Genomic DNA, 26,329 nt, shown 5'->3' with positions numbered 1-26,329 from the left:
AAAACTTTTAATTCTTAATCATTTTCTTCAAATAGCCCCTCCATTTTGATCATTTCACAAATTTTCACCTATTTAAAACATCCTGTCAGATTTCAATATTTTTGTTGTTACAGTAGAAATTTTAATATGATTCTTCCAAAATACAATAAATAAAATGTTTATTATCTGGATTGAATCTTGAGTATTTTTTATTTATTATTATTATTATTTTTGTGTGTGTGTTTTAAAACGTATGGTTTTGAGTTTAGACCAATGTTTTTGGTCAAAATTCAACTTTTGCAGTGAGCAGCGATCGCAGTTTCTTTTCTCGGCCATCGCCATTTTCACTAACCACGGAGCAACGTCAGTACGTCACTGGTTGTCGACACCAAATCTGCTGCATATCATTTGGCGACTCATGGCATCATCGTCGACTCATCGTTCCTACCCTCGTTAGTCCTTCCCGCTTAGTGCTAAACCTCGCTCGATCCTTATTCCTTCGCCATTTGCCTATCGCTGGACGCTGATCAGTGATCAACTGATCACCGCTCCTCTCCCCGCTGGAACTCCGGAAGCCTGGAATCGCCAATCAGCTCAGCGCTGTCAGGTATGTTCTCAGAAATCAGAATCTTAGTTCTCTCTATTTCTCTCTTCTCTTTCGGTGAATGTGAATCCGTGTTCTCAGTTGTGTTTTGTCATAAAATTCTTAGTTAATTGATTTCAGATTTCAGATTGTTAGGAGCATTGTTAGTTAATTGATTTCAGATTTCAGATTGTTAGATAAATTTGTTAGATAAATTGTTGCAGAATTTTGCTCATGTTAGATTAATATTGCAGAATTTTGGTTAGGAGCATTGTTATGTTAGATAAATTGTTGCAGAATTTGGCTTGTTGGTTCATGAGCTTACGTTTTGCTTTGTTGCATCAATTTTATTTCTTTTTATCAAACTCCAATCAATTCCAGTTCATTTGCATCAAATTGATTCATGTGAAAACTTTGTATTTTACATGCGTATCAACTGTTTGTTGATATGCCTGAGTGAGATTTTCTTGTAAACATGGAAATTATTGATAGGATGTAGATAGAATATGACGTTACTTGGTCCAATTTGTAAACATTAGCTAGAATGATCAAATCTCAACCTCACTAATTTTGGTTAATACTCTGTTAATACTTGCATATCTGTGAATCCACTTGATGATGATAAACAATTCTTTTTTCTTTGTAGCTATGGAATCCAACCATGGAAAACACAGCATCTTAATGGTATCAGACTTTTTCTACCCAAATTTCGGTGGTGTAGAGAATCACATCTATCTCTTATCACAATGCTTGCTTAAACTTGGCCACAAGGTTAGAAAAATCTAATAAATTCATCACCTCTATTCAAACTTCAAACTTCAAACCAATCAATCACTTTACTTTTTCAGGTTGTTGTCATGACTCATGCATATGCAAATCGTTCAGGGGTAAGATACATGACAAACGGATTAAAAGTCTATTATGTCCCTTGGAAACCATTTCTAATGCAAAACACATTACCAACATTCTATGGAACACTCCCAATTGTGAGAACAATTATCATTCGTGAAAACATCTCATTAATCCATGGTCATCAAGCTTTTTCAACTCTTTGTCATGAAGCTTTAATGCATGCAAGAACAATGGGCTACAAAGTTTTATTCACTGATCATTCATTATATGGTTTTGCTGATATTGGAAGCATTCATATGAACAAAGTACTTCAATTTACTTTAGCAGATGTGAGTCAAGCCATTTGTGTCTCACATACAAGTAAAGAAAACACAGTTTTAAGATCAGGGCTTCCACCTGAAAAGGTTTTTGTTATCCCAAATGCTGTAGACACAACCATGTTCAAACCTGCTTCAGAAAGACTTGTTATGGATCCGATTGTTATTGTTGTCATTAGTAGATTGGTTTATAGAAAAGGTGCAGATTTATTGGTTGAAGTTATTCCTGAAATATGCCGTTTGTACCCCAATGTAAGTTTAATTGACCATTTTACCCTTATGTGAAAAAAGAAACAAAAACTTATATTTTGGTAACATATGTTAAGGTGCGATTCATTATTGGAGGAGATGGACCCAAAAGGGTAAGATTGGAAGAAATGAGGGAAAAACATTCTCTTCAAGATAGAGTTGATATGTTAGGTGCTGTTCCACATGCTAAAGTGAGATCTGTTTTGAACTCTGGTCATATATTCTTGAACAGGTATGTTTATTTATATTTTTATATTTTGGAAAATGTTTCTATATTTAGAAAGTAGGATGCTATAAGTTATAACTATAGTAAACAAATGAATGACTATTTTTTTTATTTGATAGTTCTCTTACAGAGGCATTCTGCATAGCAATACTAGAGGCTGCTAGTTGTGGATTATTAACAGTGAGTACATGTGTTGGGGGTGTACCTGAGGTGTGAATTCAAAAATATTTTTCATTTTTTTTTTTAAATGAACAATTAATAATTTAATATTTATGTTGATTTTTAGGTTCTACCAGATGATATGATAGTTCTTGCTAAGCCAGATCCTAGTGATATGGTTCATGCAATCAAAAAAGCAATCAAGATTCTTCCTCAAATTGATCCACAAGAAATGCATCTTCGTGTAAGTTTTTGCAAAATAAATAATTTTTTATTGAAAAATAACAATTTGAATTATATATTATTAGATCAAAGGAATGTACAGCTGGCAAGATGTTGCCAAAAGAACAGAGATTGTGTATGATCGTGCCTTAAAATGTCCCGATCAAACCCTCTTGGAAAGACTCTCTCGGTAAATTACGTGTTTGGTCCCTGAGTTTAGCTGATGTTTTCAATTTTTGCCACATAAAGTTTTAATTTGCTCTTACATAAAGCATGACTTAGTTTCACTATTTTATTGTGAATTTGTTGTAGGTATCTTACATGTGGTGCATGGGCAGGGAAGCTTTTTTGTTTGGTTATGATTGTTGATTATATCTTATGGCGTTTATTACAAGTGTGGCAGGTATGTTTTCATGTCAATTTACGAAACTACCCCTGGTTTGGTTTTTGCTTGTGGTAATGAATGGCATTTGTGTAAATTTTTGTAGCCGGATACGGAAGTTGAGGTGGTCCCCGATTTAAACCTAAGCAGATCCAATTGTGTTGCACAAGTTCACCCCTCTAATGTATCTAGTTAAATTCACAAATATATAATCTGTAAAAGAAAAGGTGAAGATTTCAAAAACTTGATAAAACTTGCAATTTTGTGTAAACCATGGGGACGATTTATGTAAAAGTTAAACAATCATCTCCACCAACCGAATAATTAATTCCTTACTTTTTTTATAAATATGTAATATAACTTGTACCAATATACAATTTTAAAACTTAATTACAACATAACCGAACAAGGTAAATAAGTAAATAACACCTGTTATTGGATTTGAGCAGCTTTAAATAATTCTTTCCATTTTTCTGTGTTGCTTCCAGGTCCATCACCCTGTAAACCATAATAACATTTCAACCACAATTCATTCCTTTTTGCATTAATGCAAAAAGAACGACTTAACACAGAAAGCCACTTAATGGGATTTTAGATTTTACTCACTGGGACTGAATTGATTTCGTATATTTGACCTTCAGTAAAATCTATATCCAATGCTTGTATGCAAGCTTCAGCAACTACCAGCCTGCTAACCTCTCCTACCAGTTTATCTCCTGGGAAACCACAACCAAATAAATCTAATTTCAAACAAATAATTTTGACTAAATTTGACTTTTTAAGGTTGTGAGTCAGTCAAGTCAACCTTGACCAATAAGGACAGCTCGTCTTTCTCCTGCTGTAGCTTTGAGCAAAGTATTTAGATCATATGACGTGTAAGGTCCATCCGTCAACCTACCAGGTCTAGTTTCAACAAAATATAATATTACATTATCAGTATATTTCTATAAAGATTCCTCAAATTTAAAACATAAATAAAACCCATAAGCCACAAACAAACCTTATTATTGTGTAAGGAATGCCAGAGTTACGAACAAAATCCTCCCCCATCTTCTTATATTTCAGAACACCAAAAAGATTCATGATGCTGAGTCATATCAATCAAGGGTCAAGTCAAACTCAAAGTCAAAGTCAAACTTACAATTAAGGGCATTCAGTCTAATGTATGTCAAACACAGTTAAACCTGTTAGTGTTATTGTTATGTCATACCTCCATGGTAGTTCATTAGACTTGGTTACTCCTACTGATGAAACGAGGATGATTCTTGATAAGGATTGAGGCAGTGTTGACACAAGGTTTCTCACGCCTTCCCAATCTTCAATCACAAATGGGATAGAATGAAGGGGGTATTTTAGGTATTTAATCATTAGTCAAGGACTTGTTGTTAAACTATATATGTATAAAGTTAAACATATATCAGACCTACTCTTTCGGGGGTGTTATCTCCATCCCATCGCCTTGATGGAAAGGCAGTAGTGCCTGTGCAGCAAATAACATGAGTCACACCCTATGAATCAAAACATATAATCAAGCCAATGTTATAAAAATTAATGATTAGTAAAAGAAATGAGAGTATAAAGTATAAACCTCAAACATTGATGGATCAAGATCCCCTGCATTTCGAGTGTCACCTTTCATCACCTACCAAAATCCTTTTTTTAAATAAAAAAAATTCATATCCTGAATTGGTTTCACTAATGAGAAAGGAAGAAAGTCAAAATAAATACTAGCATCCCATCTCATTTCTTACATATCACTTAAAAAAAAATAAAAAAAAATAGACCTGCAATTTCTCCTCTTCATGTTCTCCAAATAGAGTTTTTGCTTTCTCTGGATCTCGGAGTAACAGGCGCAATCTAACATTCCGATTTAGCAATGACGCTACCACTAATTGTCCTGTAGAGAACAAGACCAACAGAACACTAATTGTAAGATTCAGAACGATCAATCGAACCAAAAAAGTCCAAATTCAACCCTAATTTTGAATCGAGGCAACCAAACATGTGCAAATTGCGCAATATTAATATCATCATTACATTGAACAACCACCGATGCTAATAACAAGAACACTAGGTTAAAGGAATTAATCGTACCAACTCCTCCGGTGCCTCCGGTGACAAGAACAAGCTTATTAGACGAAGTAAGAGGTGAAGGAGATTCGGTAGGATTCTGAACTGTTTCCTGTTTCAGTGAATTGCTACAAACAAATGAATTCCGCCTTGAATTGAGCTCTGAACTATGAAGTTTTGTATGAAGCGATGATGATGATGATGAAAAGGAACGGAAAACAAGGCTGGTTTGAAGAAATTGTGTGTGGAATTTCGGGCTTCTGTGGATTGTAAGGTCTGTAATGGGAGTGAGTGATGATAGCTTGGAAGCCATGGAAGAGTGAGAGATAGATGGGAGCTCTTTTTTGGGTGGTCGTTATGGTTTGGTTTTTAACTAAAGAGTAAGTTACAGAAGTGGTACCTGTTTTTTGATTAAATTTTCAGTTTTAGTCCAATTTTAAAAACATGACACAGACAGCTTTATTTATCTTCACCGTTGGCCTATCGAACGTTAAATCTAACTATTTTTGGCTGTTGTAGATATGACTATTTGTTATTGATCACTTATAAACATCAAGATAGAATAGTTATTTATTCATATTCAAATGATGTATTAATTCATTCATTAAAAAAAAGCAATAATATGTTAGCAACATTTAATTCACACTTATATTATTGTCCAGTTAACACATTTTATAAATTCATAACTTGAGAAAGACATGCCGAATCACTTTAGATTATGTGAGGTTACAATTTCTTTAACTTATATTTGAAAAATCTTTCTAATTATAGCAATAAAGATTGATTTGTATTTAATGGCATTGCTATATATACATAGAGTAATAAACATGAAAGCATGTCATGATAAACTAACTTCAAGACTATTCGTTGAAATTACCCATCTAAAATAACATCATTTTTATTATGCTAAGCTTTTAAAACTATAACAACACATATCCAATGATCCAAATAACATCTACCTCATGAAAATTACATTCATCATCACCAAAATTCAACAGAAAAAAAAAAGGTTTTGTTCCACTCCTTTTTATGCATCATATAAATGTTACAAACTCTGTATCCAAGGCACAAAATTACACAAAAAGGCTCAAAGATATGTGGCTTATTTAGGGAAAAGTGAAAAAGAACTAGACTTCATTCCTTCAAGCTCATGTACCTTCATTTGGCTTAGGAATTTTCTTATATTCATAGTTGTTTATGTCAACACTCTGCTGTAAAGCCTACAACCAAAATAATCCCATTGATAAGCTTCAATGAAATTATATTTATATTAAATTATATGTTATACCAATGGATTAGTTTATTGGATATGTTAATATCACCTTTAGCTCCTCCTCTATTGACAAGTTTTTAGGCTTGTAAGCTTCAATGGGCCCTGTTCTTGAAAGGGCTTTTTTAGTTTCAAGAATCTCCCACTCTTGATCATCTTTCACCTTAGCTATATCCTTGCTAAAGTACAAAAGTTGACATCAATATGATGGAAAAAGGTAATGACTTTATTTAATTTAGTAACTGAGTTAACTCACCTTCCCTGTAAAAGATGACCTAACCCAAGTGCTCCAAACACAGTGAGTGAAATCATAGGAAGCCCATATCTGATAAATGGACCTTTTCTTCCCCATCTTTTGAACCCTGAAGCTGAATTCTGAATTTTAGCAGCATTTGTAGATTCAGGTTTGTTAGTAGTATTAGATTGTTGATCCATTGTTGTTCCAATTGTTGTCATCCTTGAACACCACAAAATGACATGTACTGTAATGACAAAATATGAAAACATGAAACAGTTTTGATAAAACATGTATATTAGAATTGATCAGTGAAAACATGCATCTTAAGATAGTACTATATACAATTATACATCCCTCTCAGGCATTTGATCAAACAGCTTGCCTGCGAGGCCAACCATCCCAAATAAGATCGAAAGACAAAAACCATCACACATATGAGCCTTAAGAACACAAATTCAAGCATCTAATTTAAGATACAGAAGGATGTACACAATCAAATATCATACATGATCAGCAAACACATTCCCTTCTTTACAGTTTTCATATATGAACAACAAACAAGTAGCAAATCAGTAGCAGCAAACAAGTTGTGGCTATCGAATGCAGAAAAAAAAGGAAGGAATCAGACCAACATCAATTCATAATAACACTAGCATTAATTGATAACCTTGAAATTGGTATCAAGATATCAAGATTGGCGATTTCAAAAGAAAACAGAAAAAAAAAAAAAGGAAGAAAAATAGAACCTGGGTGGGGTGCGACGGTGTAGCTGTGGCTATCGAAGGTCTCCTTCCGGTGGCTTCACAGGAGCGGCGACGGCATACGGCGGCGAGCAGGGAGGGAGTCGACGTGAGAGCAGTCGGGAGAGAGGCGACGCTGTAACGGAGTCGTAACAATAAAGGTAAGGTTTTATTAGTTTAATGGGTATATTGGTCAATTGACAAATTAGGTGAAGCATAGAGTTTTTGATAAATCGGGGAAGGGAAACTTATAAAAAATGAAGTAAATTACACGTCCATTGGTTTCCGGTAATTTTCACAATCGCTTAGTATTTATTAGACCTAAAAATATCATATTCTCTCTTCAATAGTTTATATTTATATTCTTTCTCGAGAGAGAATATGATCTCTCGAATAGTTTATATTTTTTTTGTTATGAGCTTAGTATTTATTAGACCTAAAAAGATCATATTCTCCTTACTATTTATTTACGCCCTTTTATATTTATTAATTTTATTAAAAATAGAAATATACGAGCCCTTTCTTTTTCTCTTTCCATATACTAAAGACGTGAAAACAAGCCTCCCTTCTTGCTTTTTTTTTTCTACGGACACTCCCATCTCCACCACCACCACCCTTCTTCATCCTCCCTTCTCACTCTTCATTTGAAACCTGCATCACACACCCTTCCTTTTTTTCCCTACACATATAGAAGAACATAAACTTGCATCTCTTGTTTCCATAAAACTACGCCGTTCTTGTTCCTTCATACAACTTGCACTAATTTATGTATTCAGGTATTGAGCCCTACACAAACGTTGGTTTGTAGATCCCCACAACAACCAATTTGTAGATATGACCACCAATTCATCCCCATACACGATTCATCAATGAAGACGATGAGATAAGCAATTGTCATCAACCTGGCAGCACAGATGTTGCCTTACCCCTCAACCCTCACCATAATCGTAATTTTAAACTCACTTTCTCTCACACTCCGAATCTCATTCTTTCTTTGTCGCAATTCACTACCTTTCGTCCTTATTGTATGTCTCAAATCCCAAATAAGAATTGAAAATCACTAAATTGGAACTCGTCCAGGGCCATTGCCTCCTTGGTCCTCCGTGACTTGAAAAAAGTCATTATTTAACGTAATGCTTGTCGATTTCATGCTTTTAGGTTAGCAATGGTAGAAGAGAAAGGGGTTGGTTGGAATTTAGAACATAGGGTGAAGGGTGATGGCGTTGGCATGTTGGAAAACAAAATGAAACCCATAAATTAGAGATCGAAATGTTTGAAACTCTATATGAGAAGAAGAACAATGAAGCAGATGATATTTCAAACTCCATCAACAGCCTGAAAGTTCACCAGCAGCTTCAGTATGTCCAGAATCAAATGAATTACTATAAAAGAAAGGATGGGAGCAGGGGAAGTGATAGATCTAGGAAGAAGGTCAATTGAAATAAACATCTCATAACTCGATTTTGATCAATGGTTGAGTTCTTAAGCTTCTAACCACATAGATTCCAGCGAGCTTGATGAATCTAGCTACACTATAATAGGTTTTTCAGAGATCAGGTGAACCTCTTAAAATGGGAAGAAAGCCATAGCTTCCATGTGTCTCACTTTTTAACCCCACAAAAATGATCGATTAACCTAAAGCAAATAAATTAAAAACTAAATTAGCCGTTCTCCGGCAACGACGCCAAAAACTTGATATGTGCAATACATATCAAGTTTCTAGCTTTAAATTTATAACCTAACTACTTATCTACTAATGCACCTATAGGTAGTGTATCTAGTAAGTTTATAGTATAGTAAAGTAAGTCGGGTATCGAACACAAGAAACAGATTTAATTAACTAATTTAACTACTAAAAATTAACCTAAAATTAGCAAAAGTTAAATTGGTCTTTATCTAATTTTGCGGGTTCAAACAAACTCAATCACTTAACTAATGAATTTAATCAATATATTAAAAATACTTCTGTTTAGTTCGAATCCACTTCTCCTTTATGGTTAACTACTAATTATGGATTATTAATGATGGTTATTATATTATTATGTAATTAGCAACTCTAGTCCAAATTTACTAATATTTTCTCAAATTCATGTAAAACTATGTATGATCATACACTAGCAAACATAGAAACAGAGATATAAGAGGCAGACAAGCTATGTAAGCTTAATCCAAATAAACACAAATATGATCACAATTTATGTTCTCTAGCACAGCTAAGTCAGTTACTGTAATTATGTAACGACCCAAAAATCAAAGGTAAAAATTTCATTTTTAATATAGTCAACACATAGATATCATTATTTCCAGACATCCAGAACATTATTAATTAAAACATTTATCAGAGTCCATCCCAAAATCATTCAATGCGGAAAGCATGGGTATGTGTACTGCGATCAATCCGGACTGTAACACCCATAAAATTCAAGCCAAATTTAAACTTTGTAACACATTTTAAAACCATTAAGTTATTACATGTTGTTTTCAAAATAGTTTAGACATCAGAGAATTCCCAGAATCAATCATGAAAGTATGAGAAGGTGCACGATCACGCCTTCGCCTTCCCGCAATCATCCGAAGTGCCTGAAACAAAATCAACAACTGTAAGCCCGAAGCTTAGTGAGTTTCCCCAAAATACCAACGACATACAAACATAACCATATCATATAACTAATACAGAACATCATGCATAATGAGTCATTAGCTTGACTGGACCGCCTCACAGGCCTTCAGTCTATCTGGACTGCTCTTCGAGCCTTCGACACGTCTAGACCGCCACGCAGGGCCTACAGCCTATTCGGACCGCTTGCCAGGTATGTTGGCCTACAACACAAAGCAGGACCGCCTCAACCCAACCCTCAATAAAACAAACATGTGCACATAAATATCATACGCTAGCTCATTTCATATAACAGTCAAACCGATCTAACAGATCACCAATCATAGCAACATCCCAATGATGTGTGTAAAACCAACTAGTTTTAATCCTACTAACTTAAACACAAAGACAAACACACGAAAGGCAGGGTACCTATCGATTATCAGTTTAGTTCAGGTAAGTAGGGTATCGAACACAGGGAATGGTAAACAATTAAAATAGATGCTAATATTATCTAAATAAAACAAGTAATAGAAAGAGTTTTCTCTAGTTTTGCAAGACTAGAAACTTAAACAATTAACTAAAACTTAAACTAAGAAACTAAGAGCTAAGCAAATAAAAATCAACTAAATTCAATAATAAAGATGACTTCTGTTTAGGTTCGACTTATTTGTTCCCATGGATGATTTCGATGTATCAGATTAATTCCTCATAAGCTACCGACTAAGATGATTAGTTCCACATTCGCTATTATTAATCCTTAGGAAACAAATTAACTCAAGCAGTGACCAGTTGTCTAAATCAACGGATTTCCTAGTTATTGATTCGGGTTAAATAAGACTTGTAATAGTTAATCAAATTGGTGATTCAATTAACCTCTTGTTAATGGTGTATCACACAAGCTCACACATTAACTTACCTATCTTCAAGTTAATTATAGTTTCACATTCGTTATTCCTAGACATACAACTATGTGGTCACGTAAATCATATGAAATTAGCAACTAAGAGATGTTCATACAACTTAATTACTAATTTATTAACAGAAGAATAGTTATTGTTAACACATAAGGTTCTTTAACAAGCTTAATAAAACATAATCACCAATTAAAATTAATCCTACTCAAATAATCAATCCATGTTCACAAATTCATCTACCTAAACAGAAGTTATGAGTTTTTAGCTCATGATTACAACAGAAACAAGCACAAAAACGAAATCAATTGGTAAAAACATAGTTCAAACAAGAGACTAGGTAAGAGTAAACTTGATTTTGACTTGATTCTCCTTAAAATTGAATGTAGGGTTGATTCCCTTGCTTCCCACGCTCCAGCAGCACCTTTAGTCGACAATTGGCCTCCAAGGGTTCACCTCTATGCTAGGGTATCGATCTGAAAGTCCCTTTATATAGATTTTCACAAAACAGGGGCTACTCGGCGAGTCCAGTGACCTACTCGCCGAGTACATCACTTAAAACCCGTGTATGGCAAGTCAGCGCGTCCAGAATCGCGAAAGTTCGATACAACTCGCCGAGTAATCGACCCTACTCGCCGAGTACGTTTCGAATCAGCATTTTCTCAAAACACGAAAGTCTTCCGAAATTGTGTCTACTTTTCAAAACATTTTGAATCTCGTCAATTGGAGTTACGGTTCATGAGATATGGCCAAAACACTGACGAGGGGTCAAACTGTCCAACAACATCCTTCTTTCTTCAAAATCCAAGATCCAAGCGTCCAATCGCCAGTTCCGCTTCCTTTTCCATCCGAGCATGTCTTTGATACTAAAAATGAAATATTTAAGCTAATTAAGCACCTTTTGTTCATTAAATGAGACAAAAACAACATAAAGTCTTAAGATAATGCATGGATTTTATAGCTAAATATGCCCATATCACCCAACAACCGAGATACAGACCTAACCGGTCACTAACATAGCATCATCCTATAACCAGGACAATCATGTGCACATAGACATCATATAACACTATCATGTGTGTATGTATATATATATATATATATATATATATATATATATATATATATATATATAACACTCAAACCGATCTAACAGACCACAAAGCATAACAACAATCCTATAACCAGGATATCGACCTAACAGGTCACTAACATAGTATAATCCTATATACCAGGATATCGAACCAACCGGGTCACTAAAGCATAGCACATCACTATCCTAACTATCTTGATATAAATCAGTAAGCATAACATGCAATAATCCGAATACAATCCATAAAGGGTCGACCTTGGTGCCTTAGATGCTGTTGATATAGTGAGGAGAACTCACTTGGCACTACTGAAGTCCCACAGGTACACTCCAGCTGCTGATTGACAGATTTTCGAACTGTCAACATCAAACAATACCGAATTAATAATTGGGTTCCAAGCCCAAAGTCCAACTCACACTCCAAAAGCCCAAAAGTCAAGTAATGGGCCAAGGCCCAACATATGGCCTAATCTTCCAAATTGGGCCCAAGTCCTCACATGGGCCTTATCCTAAATCCCATCTAATTACTTTGGTCCATTAACTTGTTATTGGATGGTCCATCAATAGTTTAACCTCCAAAACCATATAGGAAGGCCCAACTCAATTCGTAATCTGAAGTCTCGAGATGGTTTGGCTCCCTGACAGGCTACCCACACTGGATCATTGTCGAATTCACTGCACTTAACTCCCAACTGGCTACTCATCTTCTGATAATCTGAGGTTTCCACAAAAAAAAAAAACAGAATCGCGAACCCCACACTGCTAACTGTGATCCTTTAGTTCCCAAACCACATACATATAATAACCGGCTCATAAGCACAAATACTCATACCTGGCCCAATCAGCATCGGGCTGGAATACCAGGCATGCCTACAATGGGTCTAGTCATCCCTAGGATGGAATACCCTCATATCACGCACATGTTTGGTCCAATCAATCCGCGGGTGGAATACCAAACACACCATATCCAATCAATCATAGGGTCCGGTCATCCTAACGATGGAATATGTTAGATTGGAATACCACTATATACATAACTCGGTTCTAACCCATAACTTGAAATCAAAGGACCTATCTTTGCATCCCATATAAAATCCTTTGATTCATCACAACCGAGTACCACTCATCTGAAATACCGGGTTTCGGCCCGGTCGCGGAGCTAAAGGACTCCCACATAGTTGCCTCACATGACCTCCGAATGAAATCCTTCCCTTGAACTAGTTGCCACTAGTTATCATTTCACTGCAGCTCTAACAACCTCCTGATCCAACCGATCGGATCCATGCATCAAATCCCGTCGTTACCAAATCCACGGTTAAAAAAGGAATCGCTACATGACTAATGGTAGCCTTACATCACAAGCAATCTTAAGAAATCTATTGCTTCCTTGACCTCATAATTGTAGTGACATTACTACAGTCTAATCACTAGCTTAACCAGGTCTAATCCGGTTCCCAGAGCTTGAACGACAGAACATTCTAATCCCAAGCCTTCCTAAAACTGACGGATACCCATTCAGATGTACTCCCGGTCACCTAACTGGAGTATTACCTGATCCAAACAGATTAATCCCATGAGACACTCCGAACTGATGATAGCACCAATATCCACTGTACTTTATCCGATTTCTAATAACAACCCCCGATCAACCCAAAATATACCGGAGTCTTCAGCCTACTCCGTCAACATGTTCGATACTTGGGAACAGACCTACTAATTGATATAGCATAGCAACATACTCAATACACGCACATACATCTACAAACACATAAAAAGTCTTCAGCATGACTGGACCGCCTCACTAGGCCTTCAGTCATCTGGACCACTCTAAACTATTGAACATCTCCTTGGACCACCCCTGGTGATCTTTCCCATGCAGATTGTTCTCGCCCGCTTAAGGTTCCGAACTCCTAATCCATTTCGTGGACTCTAACCCTGGCCTAACCTTAGGCCTTATGTCGATCTTCCATTCCCTCGGAAATCCATGGTTTGTTCCCTTACCTGCGTGTCTACCGCATATGCTAATAACCCGCACAACTGTGCTGAATGTACGGCCGAGTCCTGGAAACTATCAAAACCCTCAACCTATCAATCCATAACCTTCAAAGTCGAGCACACCCTCGGCCGAATACTCGAACCGAACACCATTCATGACCAGAACTCCAACCTGGTTTCCCAACTTCTGCTATCAATCACCAGGAAAATGTGATACATATGCTCAGGAGTTTTACCGAACTCCCAATTCACACAACCCACAAACCAAACAGCCACTTAGGTTGTCTTTCTTCATGACAATGATGCGAAACTTATCCTATTTCCAAAACTAATCCTGCCTCTATATCACGGGAAAATTCTCCCCCACTTAGATTCGACTAAGTCTCCACCATACATGAAAATTGGAGAATTTCCAATCTTTCTCACTACCAACGATTGATCCAAATACAACCAACTCTTAACAATTAGTGCTCCATTACCAGCCAATCCCCAGTGATCACACACTTCTAACAACTAGCTGAACACATTCTGAATCCCCGGGACACCAACAGTCCCCAATGCTCGAACGATCCCACTCCCAAATCTTAAAGTCCAAAGATAGATACTCCAACTAATGTCTCAACAATGAGCTACTTCCCTTGGTGCTTTCCTCTGCCAATCAATAACGCCTACTAAAACCACTGAATCCTGACAATGTTGAATAACCATCATGCAGGACCATGTCCGCAGACCTCCCATATAATACCCTTCTTCCCAAGGTGCTCCAACAAATCTCCCGCTCTCGACTTTAGAAATCATATCATTTAGGGCCTTGTACCCTGACTCACTCACTAGCTCAATCATCCACAACTGACATGCAGTAGCTGAAACAACCTTTGCCCTAAACCAGGCTACAACCACTCCCAAGACATAGTCTACAATCCCGAAAGTGCAATATATCACACAATCAGTCCTTATCGTCCGATACAAGAGATCCAAGGCGAAATGGACCTCCAAAATACTTATGCCACATCGACCTACCTGCGCTTACCCACGCTAAACCACGGTCGCCAATCCCGACGACCAACTAACCCCGAGTTAGAATACAACCTGATCCTGGGGTCACAAGCCTGCTTAATCCTTCGAGCTCGTAAACTGAAAGGGCACAATCCTTGCCCTAGAAAACGACATTCCAATCCTATCAATAAACCATTTTTAATTCCAGTTGCATAACTCCAACTGAACACACTCATTACTCCTTTCCGGAGTCCCCGCAACTCACATCCGGCCTCGAGCAAAACCCCCGAGCCTCAAATCTAGAAACTAAGGTGTTATCCTCTCCCGCTCACCCGCAGAAATACAACGAGTACAAATCGCCTTCCCGATCCTAGATAACTGTAGCCCTCTGCTCATCAGAATATGTCCCAGTAACAAGTCCCGGTACTGAAAAGCTCGACCAGCTCCTCCCCCTGCCATCGTTACAGCTATTGAAGCTGTTGCGGCAACCGTCTCATCAATGGCTACATAGCGCTCATCAAGGTATTCAACCATGGCGGTCTTGATAGACCCAAACATCTCCAGAATCTGACCCCGGACAAATCCCGATCATCTCCTCTCGGATTATCTCACTGACACGATCCACTGACAATGCTGGCCTATCCTGGCTGCCAGCTCCCGATCCTAACTCGAGTCCGCTCTCAAGACGTCTCGTAACCACCATTCTGGTAACACACCAGAAAGGTCTATGATAACCCATATAATGACAAAGAGCCAATTCCCAACCAAACCCTAGGGGTTGTGACTTCCTTGCTACGCGTATGGGTCCTATGCTTTCAGTAGTACGGGCCCATACTAACTTCTACACCTACCCATATTTGTCTCAAGTATCATCACAACGCCCTAACAATATACATAAACATAGCAAGCGCTTAATCCTCACTCCTAGAGGAATGCTAAATATCTTATAAATAGCCTCCCGGCCTCACACAACCCACCCATCCATGAAACTTCCATCAACCCTGCAGTACTAGTGTATGCTAGCCATACATAACGCTGGACCGCATAGACTTTTGAATATTCGATCTTACCCTAAACCCTAATCAATAAGAATAGAACATAAGGCCAAATCAAACATTCTCAGGCTATAAGATCTTAATTATATACAGCCGTGATGTATACACAAGTAACTACAATAATGATGTCAATCTCATATAAAGAAACCCTAGGCTAGCATGCATCATGTAATCAGGCAATTCTATCATGCAATTCCTGAAGATCCCTAGCGTAGTACTAGCATTTTGTTCTAACATATCACATAATCAAATAACTGTATGGTATTTTGGGGTCTACTTACTGGCTCTGGCTGATCGTACACCCTGCATCCTCCTTTACTTATTTTGAAAACCATTAAAATATTCATTTTAAAATCCTTTCCTTGATTTGAGACTAGATTTACACGAGTGTTCCTCTAATTCACTCAAACCAAGGCTCTGAAACCAACTTGTAACACCCATAAAATTCAAGCCAAATTCAAACTTTTTAACACATTTTAAAACCATTAAGTTATTACAGGTTGTTTTCAGATAGTTTAGACATCAGAGTATTCCCAAAATCAATCATGAAAATATGAGGAGTTGCATGATCACGCCTTCGCCTTCCCGCAATCATCTGAAGTGCCTGAAACAAAATCAACAACTGTAAGCCCGAAGCTTAGTGAGTTTCCCCAAAATACCAATGCCATACAAACATAACCATATCATATAACCAATACAGAACAACATGCATAATGAGTCAACAGCCTGACTGGACCGCCTCACAAGCCTTCAGTCTATCTGGACTGCTCTTCGAGCCTTTGACACGTTTGGATCGCCACGCAGGGCCTACAGCCTATCCGGACCGCTCGCCGGGTATGTTGGCCTACAGCACAAAGCAGGACCGCCTCAACCCAACCATCAATCAAACAAATATGTGCACATAAATATCATACGCTAGCTCATTTCATATAATAGTCAAACCGATCTAACAGATCACCAATCATAGCAACATCCCAATAACCGGGATACAGACCTAAACGGTTACTAACATTGCATCATCCTATAACCAGGACAATCATGTGCACATAGACATCATATAACACTAGCATGTATATATATATATATATATATATATATATATATATATATATATATATATATATATATATATATATATATATATATATATAACAGTCAAACCGATCTAACAGATCAAAAGGCATAGCAACAATCCTATAACCAAGATATCGACCTAACAGGTCACTAACATAGTATAATCCTATATACCAGGATACCGACCCAACCAGGTCACTAAAGCATAACATATCACCATCCTAACTATCAGGATATAAATCAGTAAGCATAACATGCAATAATCCGAATACAATCCATAAAGGATCGGCCTTGGTGCCTTAGACCCTATTGATATAGTGAGGAGAACTCACCTGGCACTGCTGAAGTCCCGCAGGTACATTCCAGCTGCTGATTGACAGATTTCTGAACTGTCAACATCAAACAATACCCAATTAATAATTGGGTTCCAAGCCCAAAGTCCAACTCACACTCTAAAATCCCAAAAGTCAAGTAATGGGCCAAAGCCCAACATATGGCCCAATCTTCCAAATTGGACCCAAGTCCTCACATGGGCCTTATCCTAAGCCCATCTAATTACTTTGGTCCATTAACTTGTTCTTGGATGGTCCATTGTGACAATCGTCAGTCTAGAGTCAAGTCAAGTCATCAAGTCAAACCGGTCAACTCGATTAAACCTTGTGTATTAGGGTTTGTGTTATGTACATAATGTATAACTTGTTATATTAATGGGAAAACATCACTTGGGAAAAGTTCTTGTGTTAAAATTTCCTGAGCCTTAGTGCTAATCAATGAACTAAACTGATAAAACCATCTTGCATACTCATCAGGAGTGTGTAGGATCCTTAATCATGACTTAACGGGGCTCAAGAACCTTGTGTTGCGGAGCCAAACACTCACAATTGTCACATAAGAAATCTCTCTCAAATATCTCTTTGTATGAGGAATCTCTCCAAGAATGTCAAATCTCTCCCAAATCTCTCCAAGTATGTGAAATCTCTCTCAAATATCTCTTTGTATGAGGAATCTCTCCAAGAATGTCAAATCTCTCCCAAATCTCTCTAAGCATGTGAAATCTCTCCCAAATCTCTCTCAAAAGTTCCTTGGACTTTTTATAGTCTTTCGGGCCATCCCGACCCTTAACCGGGTCAAAAACAGCTTAAAACGGGATAAAAACGAGAAAAATGGACCTTAGGAACCGAAACCTCCTTATAAGAGCCGAAGCCTCTTAGGACCCGAAAGTCCTCTTAGGGACCGAGACCAAGGAGGAGCCGAACCTGAGACCAAGGAGGAGCCGAACCTGAGACCAAGGAGGAGCCGAACCCGAGACCAAGGAGGAACCGAACCCGAAGGTCCTCTCAGGGCCGAACCTCGCCCAGGAAGAACCGAACCCGAAGGCTACTGTTCATTCGGCTCATTTCGGGTCTGACCATCTTCGCCTCTTATCTCTGGACCGAGCCTTCCCTTCGCTTCCTCGCCTCCCTTCGTTTCCGGCTCAGCATCAGCAAGGACCGAACCTCGGCCTAGGACTGAGAGGTCTCGCTGGGAATGCTTTTCTTCCCGGTTTTCGCGTAGTTTTGCATTTAAGGCCCGTTTTTAATTATTTTAACGTGGGATTTTCACCCAAAATTATATTTTAACATAATGAACCCTAAATATTCACAATTTAATCATATTTTCATGAAAATCTTTATTTAAATAATAAAAGTTAGTGGGTAAAGTACAAAGAGGTGGAGTGTTGACTTTGCTTTACCTTATGAAACAAGCAACCACTCCCACACCCACTCTATAACCAACCACACCTCCCCACCTTACCTAGGTCACTTCAATGTCCCTTACACTCAATTTCCACTCATTCCCACATTTTTAGAGCTGGAACAAACATCCTCTCTCCTCATTTCTCTCATTTTCTCTCCTTTCACTAAGTATCAAACACCACTTTTCTCTCAAACTTTTTCTCCACCAAATTCGAGATTCAAGGCTGATTTTCAAGTGTTCTTCCACTCTTAGTAAGTATAATTCATCCTCCTTATGATTATTTCACTTCATTCTACTCAAATCATTGATTGCTTACACAAACTCCATAACTATGATGTTAGATTCTCAAAAATCTTCAAGGTATCTCTAAGTGTTTTTGAGTTAAACACTTCCATTCTTCAACAATAATCTACTGAAATCACTTAAGGTGAGTTCATACCCCTACATTTTCATGTTTTCTCAAGTTTTTAGGGGGGGATACAAGTTAAAACACCAAGAACATAACTAAACTTTTCTAACAGCCTTCATCAGAAAAGTTCAATTCCATTCACGGACTGTTTTGGGCAACTCAAACATTTTTGTTTTCAAAATTGTATGAGGTGCAAATATTTCAAGTTCTTAGCTTTAAAATGACTACTTGCACATCACCATACGATTTTTCTACAATTTATGGTGATTTTTACAAAACTGCCTATCATTTCAAACAACAATCCGGACCAGTCTGTGATTATGGACCTTTTCACCCAAGTTGGAGGTCATTAAAAATCGTGATTAAAATTATGCGTAAACTAGACACATTTTGGGAACTCTTAGAATTTACGGATCTAGTTTTTGACTTCGTATGATGTTTCTATGATTTTTCCAAAACAGTGCAGAATGGTTAAAGTTAGCCAACAGCATGTAAATATCATAACACTTTGTATTATGTTGAGCAAAGTGTATAATCATAAGTTCTAATTATTGAATGTGTTTCTTTGTTAGTTTATCATCATGAACTGAAACTAAGTCATTCATAATAAATATTATTCATTCATTTTAGAACATGTATAATAAACTATAAAAAGTATAGTTTAATGAATTCATATCACTAATACATTTCCATAAAAGAGTTCTTACATATTACAAACGTTTTAGATAAACTATAATAGGTATAGTTTATGATACATTACATAACACACTCATACAAAAAGGGTACATTCATACAGAAAAGGTTTACACTCACACACATTATACGTAAACTTTTTACCCTTAATTGTGAGACATTCTCTTTCCGTACGTCCGAGTGCGGAATATAATTCCTGGTAGTTATAATCAGAGTCTCCTGGAGGGAGAACGTGATACTTGTATATATATCTATATTGGGTTTGACACCCCACACCTTGCTGCTAGCTACAGTGGGACCTGCAGGTCTACGGGTGACAAATGTCATTTCATTTTCGCGACGCCTGAGAAACATCGTGGCAGGTTCACATAGTCATAGTATGATTATAGTGACTCACAAAGGGAGATAACAATTCATAAAGTTTATGGGATTTTATAAAACCTAAGTAGGTTTTATGTTGATTTAAATTCAATTTTTATATCAATTCAAACTCACAGTATTCTACTAAGTAAGAATGATTTCTTATACATTTTGGTCTTTGGTCATAAGGCTACATTATACGGATTTTAAGGAAAATATCGTATTTTTCTGAAACAAACGCGACACTTACATGAGAAAGACTTCTATTAGGTTTTATAGCAAAAACTTATGAACTCACCAACCTTTGTGTTGACACTTTTCAAACAACTTGTATTCTCAGGAAATCACTAAACAGGTAATCAAGTGCTCTTGAGGATGGGACGTTAAGGCGTCAAACTTTTCATATTTTGTCAACATATTGTAATTGATTTTGAAACATGTAATTTATACAAGTGATGGAACTTTTTCAATTTTATATATGTTGGTTGTGTTTGCTTAAATTATTATTGAAATTGTGGTTATGATACTATACATGAAGTCCTCCACCCCCGGACGTTTCCGCCATCCTTGGTTTAGGGGTGTGACATCCATCAATAGTCTAACCACCAAAACCCTATAGTAAGGCCCAACTCAAGGCCCAAGTGAAATTAGGGTTTCACATAAAATGACAACTAGGGTTAAGTGTTTCTCACTTAACCCATTAAGGACTTAATCCATTAAGTTGTTTACTTTACAAAATAAGTTATATGGTGTGATTGGGCTTAATACACAATTCCATTCCAATGGCCCAAATGTGGGTCTCGATAAGTCCGTGCCCATAATCCCAAAATTAGGGTTTTCACATGAAATGATGATTAGGGTTAAGTGTTTCTTACTTAACCCATTAAGGACTTAGTCCAATATGTCTAATATTAACTTAGGTTAAATTGTCAATGATTATTATTTAATATTTCAAGTTATTAAATAATTCATGTGTGTGTCTCGATCAATTTCCAAAATTTGGGTTTCATGGCATTAGGGTTTTCCAAACCCTAATTAGGGTTTCCAACCCAATACTATCCCATTAATCAAATGGTTGGGCTTTTAGGTGAATTTGGGCCTCATTGGGCCCATTAAGGTTTTATTAGGTCAATTAGGGTTTCCTTGGGCCCACTAGGGTTTCATGCATCCCAAACGAATCAACACAACAAGGCAAAGCACACCGCCACCCGACACGGCGGCCGGTGGCGGAAGCCACCACCTCACGGTGGTGGTTATGGATTTTTCTATTATTATTTCAAGCACCAATTACAATAATACACACAATAACCCAAAATAAACTTCACATAACTACACCCACCACCACCTTGTGGCAGAAAACGGTGGTAGAGAGTGGCAGCCACCATCTCACGGTGGTGGTGGTGGCGCTCTTGTGACTCCGGCCAAGGCAATCACACTCACACAAAACACACACTATTCTAATCGTGAGATAAGCCCAGCCACCCACCTGGCGGGGGTGGCACGAGAAGTTCAACAACAGCTCCATTATCGACGGCAACCACCGCTAGCAGCGGCCAGAACGGAATGAAGAGAGAGAGAGAGCGCGAGCGAGAGAGATAGATAGATAGATAGATAGAGAAAGAGAGAGAGAGAGAGAGAGAAAATGCCATTCATGATAGGGAGGTTGTCGTGCCCATCACAGCAGTGGCCATGACATCCATCGTTGGTCCTCGACTTGGCGGCTATTGATCTTGTCGTCGGCAGCTCCGTTATCGGCAGCCATGGCAGCAACAATGGCTTTACAACTAGCGGCAGTTCGGTGCAGCGGAGACAACCACCTGCTGGAAGGGATTCATCGACAGGGGCCGCTGGAATAGCACCGGCGGCATCACAAGCAGCTACATGCGGCATTGGTTGGCTTTGTTGGTCTGAAACACAAAAGCAACGGGTGGTGCGGCGCCAGAGTCGGAGAAGGAGGAAGAAGAGGGTAATGGCGGCTGGGGGGGGGGGGGGGTTACAAGGGTGGAGAGGGTGGTAACGGTTGCATCATATCTGATCTAGGATTAGGGTTTGAGAGGCGGGTTTTATACCCCGACTCCCTTATAACATTTTCCCATAACGACAGAACCAGCCCCTCCATCTTGTTTTTCCTTCAAATTTGATCCAATTGTTACCAAATGGCCCTTCCTATGCAAATCCCTTTTCAAGTTAGGTCCAAAACTTTCCATTTAGTCCCCGCTTCCATAAATCTTTACAAATTAAATCCCAAAATTATACTTTAGCCCCTGGAGATTTAAATCTTGTCATTTGGCTTCCCGAAAACGACTACCAGATAATTATTATCAGATTTTGACTATAATAACATATGATATAATAAAATCACTTCTTGGGGTTCCGGGTTTATTATTAAATTATTACATTCAAATGGGATGTTTCACGGACCCTCCTTTTCCAAACCGATGATACCTGAAACAATAAACAAAACTATAAGCACGAAGCTTAGTGAGTTCCCTATAGCATACCCCACACAATCCATATAACCACATAATCCATATCGGCGATATCAACTATATAAACCATGTCAATCACATAGCCATACATATAAACATATATGGATGCAGTGGACTTCCCCCAAGGTCTTACTCCAGGATGCCATGGGCTCCTCCCATTGTCTTACACGTAAGTGCCATGGGTTCCCCCATGGTCTTAAATAGGAAAGTCATGGGCTCTCCACATGGTCTTACATCCAAGTGTCATGGGCTCCTCCATGGTCTTTAATAGGAAAGCTATGGGCTCTCCACATGGTCTTACATCCGATGCCATGGGCTCCCCCCATGGTCTTCCATGCAAGTATCACAAAGACAGCTAGCATGTAACACCCGTTTATTTATTAAATAAATAAATAAAATAATGAATGAATAGTGGCCCTAAAGTTAATAATTATATACCAAGGTGTTGGTTTTGGGAAGCCAAATGCCTTAAGTTGGATATTTTGGATGTTAAAGTATAAGTTCGGGAATTATTTAATAACTTAAAATATTAATTATTAATCATTGCAAATTAACCTAAGCCCATGTGGGACTTAATGGATTAAGTCCTTAATGGGTTAAGTAGGAAATTTAACCATAATCATCATTTTATGAGAAACTCTAATTTCACTTGGGTTTATTGTTGGGCCTTGATGATTGGGTTATTAATGGGCCATCCAAGATCAAGCAAATGGACTAGAATAATTAATGGGCTTTAAGGCAAGGCCCATATGAGGAGTTGGGCCTAATTTGGAAAATTAGGCCATAGATGGGCCATAATTGGGCCTTCATGATTATGCGATATTGGGCCATTAGAATGTCGAATGTTGGACTAGACTAAATGGTCGGGCCTTATGGTAAGACTTGTAAAGGTTTGGGCCCAATTTGGAAAATTGGGCCATGTGTTAGGCTTTGACTCATAGTTGAATTTTGGGCCTTTGGATTGGGCCTTAGGCTTGAGTAAAGCTAAGTTAGGGGTAAAGTAGTATTTAGCCTAAGTATGTATTTATGTTTATGTGTTGGAACCCAATTATTAATTGGGTGATGTTTTGATATTGACAGTTCGGGAATATATCATCCAACAGCTGGGGTTGAGTCTGCGAGACTTCAGCTGTGTGGAGTTGAATCTATGGGACTTTAACAGTGTGAGGTGAGTTACCTTCCTGTAGCGGTGGGTCTACGGCCACAATGCCGACCCACTAATAGGAGTTGTATGTGAGATGACTGTCTTTGTGATATTCATCTAGGTTTGATGCTACTTGTTATGATTTATGTGCTAGCATGTTATGATATTATGTGGTAGTAGTAAGGGGTGAAATAGTCCATGGTTACCGGTTGATAGGACGAAGCGGTAGTTTAGTACCCAACCATGCTAGCCAGTTTATCATATATGTGATATGATATTATGTGGTAGTAGTAGGGGATGAAATAGTCCCCGATTACTGGTCGACAGGACCGAAGGGGAGGCCAGCACCCAGATTTGCTAGGCAGTATTCGGTCGACAGGACCGAAGGCGAGGCCAGCACCCAGATATGATAGGAAGTGTCTGGTCGACAGGACCGAAGGGGAGGCTAGCACCCAGATATGCTAGGCATTATCCGGTCGACAGGACCGAAGGGGTAGGTCGGGCACCCATATATGCCTGACAGTATATGCATGTTATGTGATTTTCTGGTATGTGGTACGATGGGGGAACTCACTAAGCTTCGTGCTTATAGTTTATAGTTTTGGTTTCAGGTACTTCGTTTTCAAAGGAAAGGAGTCGGCTCGATCGTAGCGCATCACACTATGTTTTCCGAACATGAGATCTTTTGGATTATACTCTGATATGATTTTATGATGACATGTTTTGAGTATTGACGTACTGGTTTTGGCATGATATGTTATTATGGATGTTTTCTTATACTGTTGGTTTTATAATAACTCATTTAAAAATGAAATTTTTGGCCTTGAATTTTGGGATGTTACAAGTTGGTATCAGAGCCTTGGTTTGAGGGATTCGGGAATCCTCCCTAGTGTGTTTGAACTCAAACTAAGGACTTGGTATGAAAAATTTCCAAAGTAAAACCCTTTTATAAAAATAAGTGAAAAGAATTTGAAAAAGGAACAGAACTTTGAAAAGAAAACAGTGTATGATGTGTACACTTAGCCGAGCTCAAGTAAGTTTTCCCCAAGATACCCATACATGTTATGATATGATTATGTGAACTGCATGCTAGATTAGGGCTAAGGATCTAGGAGGATTCCTTATATGCCTATTATGCGTGCTCGTACACTTGCATGCTAGTACTGATAAGTTAGTGACAGGATAGCCTGTTTAGGTTATGCCTGATTGTATGAGCCTTTGAATTACATGCTAGTATAGATTCATGGTAAGAGGATTAAATGGCTTGTTTGGTTTGATTTTCCATTTGTCTGAATGCTGCTTGTTTTGTGCTTTGTGGGACTTCGAGTGATGGGAGTTAACTACTAGATAAATACGTTAAGTCACATGTGACTGGGGTTGAATAATCACAGAGTGTTGGATTTGACCCTATTGTGCAGCTCTCGTTTGAGTCTAACCGTTGAAGGGATGAGTCCTTTACTCGAAGTATTATCCGAGCCTCATTACATGTGATGATATTTATGTAGTGGTTAATTGGCATCATGAAGAGTTTTTCAGCAGCTGAGGACCGGGTGGGTACGGGAACCTTGGGAAGCCTAGGATATGTTTCAGTGGGTTAGTAGTGAGGATGATTGAGACTTGGTAGTACCATTTTGGGGAAGTGACTTGGAGGATTCGGGAGGATTGATGAGGAAATTATGGATAGGTGTGGAAGGTAGTATTGGTCCCGTACTACTGAAAGCACAGGATCCATACTCGAATTAGTGAGAGTCTTGGAGAATCTGAGAAGCTTCAGGAAGGAGTTACTGACCCGGTTTGGGGATAGAGGATGTTCCAGTTGTTGCAACTTAGCCATGGGCAAGCGAGCTAGTGAGCGTGATAGGGTGTCAAACCCTGAAGGATATGATTTCCAAGAAGTTACAGATGCGACATCGATTTGGAACACCCTGGAAGGAGCGGTTCGTGCCAGGTGCGTATAGTAGAGGATCCTGGGAAGAGACCCATGACTTTTGATCATCGGGTGAAAGGTCAGCAGGGCCGGAGTCAGTGCAATGCATACGAGAAAGTGCACGAGGGAGTTTGTCACTCCAAAGGTTTAGGCTGCTACAAGTGTGGCAGGGTTATTCATATTAGCTGGAGGTGACTCGGATTCCTCCAGATGTTGCAGGTATGTCATCTTTTACTGCTACTAGATGGATGGTGGGAATATGTATCGCTTTGGAATTGTGAGTGAGTTTGGATAAGTCAGACCTCGGATCGGTTTTTCTACATGTGTCTGGGCTATCAAGGATCATATATGCCATCCTGCATGTCGAAAAGTCCTTGATGAACCTATAGAGGGATGTATCTTGCGGAGTGGGTTCCGCGTGTACCATTATCATTCCGGATCTTTGTCGGGATCTGTGCGGGAGTATTATTTAGAGGACACTCGGTCAGTAGTAGAGTGATAGTTCTCCAGTGAAGTCAGCGTTCAGTGGTTCCATCATTGTTGGGTAGGGTCGTTAGTTGTCT

General features: G+C 38.3%; 3 protein-coding genes across 3 annotated transcripts; 1 reads left to right on the top strand and 2 right to left on the bottom strand.

Moving 5' to 3' along the window:
- The first annotated feature begins 248 nt into the window (after positions 1-248).
- Positions 249-3,293, top strand: SETH2 (UDP-Glycosyltransferase superfamily protein). The gene is made up of 9 exons (XM_078987781.1): positions 249-586; positions 1,209-1,333; positions 1,411-1,983; positions 2,058-2,212; positions 2,326-2,416; positions 2,493-2,609; positions 2,674-2,777; positions 2,900-2,990; positions 3,076-3,293. Exons 2-9 carry the CDS (start codon positions 1,211-1,213, stop codon positions 3,163-3,165), a joined length of 1,344 nt encoding a protein of 447 aa, XP_078843907.1. The 5' UTR covers positions 249-586; positions 1,209-1,210; the 3' UTR covers positions 3,166-3,293.
- On the bottom strand, positions 3,291-5,395 carry LOC145039771 (NAD(P)-binding Rossmann-fold superfamily protein). The gene is made up of 9 exons (XM_078987785.1): positions 5,064-5,395; positions 4,754-4,866; positions 4,558-4,611; positions 4,393-4,477; positions 4,180-4,285; positions 3,970-4,056; positions 3,775-3,872; positions 3,576-3,685; positions 3,291-3,467 (listed from the first exon to the last, which is right to left on the bottom strand). The coding sequence occupies exons 1-9, from the start codon at positions 5,350-5,352 to the stop codon at positions 3,402-3,404; spliced, it is 1,008 nt and encodes a 335-aa protein (XP_078843911.1). The 5' UTR covers positions 5,353-5,395; the 3' UTR covers positions 3,291-3,401.
- Positions 5,396-5,912: 517 nt separating this feature from the next.
- LOC145039757 (cytochrome C oxidase assembly protein) lies at positions 5,913-7,462 on the bottom strand. Its single transcript, XM_078987773.1, has 4 exons — positions 7,294-7,462; positions 6,566-6,791; positions 6,362-6,488; positions 5,913-6,259 (listed from the first exon to the last, which is right to left on the bottom strand). The coding sequence occupies exons 2-4, from the start codon at positions 6,763-6,765 to the stop codon at positions 6,188-6,190; spliced, it is 399 nt and encodes a 132-aa protein (XP_078843899.1). The 5' UTR covers positions 6,766-6,791; positions 7,294-7,462; the 3' UTR covers positions 5,913-6,187.
- Positions 7,463-26,329: the final 18,867 nt, after the last annotated feature.

Source organism: Lactuca saligna, chromosome 1 (assembly GCF_052625555.1).
Source record: "Lactuca saligna cultivar CGN05327 chromosome 1, ASM5262555v1, whole genome shotgun sequence".
Classification (NCBI taxonomy): Eukaryota; Viridiplantae; Streptophyta; class Magnoliopsida; order Asterales; family Asteraceae; genus Lactuca; species Lactuca saligna.
The sequence above is the reverse complement of the archived record's forward strand: the minus strand, read 5'-3'. Positions and strand labels throughout refer to the sequence as shown.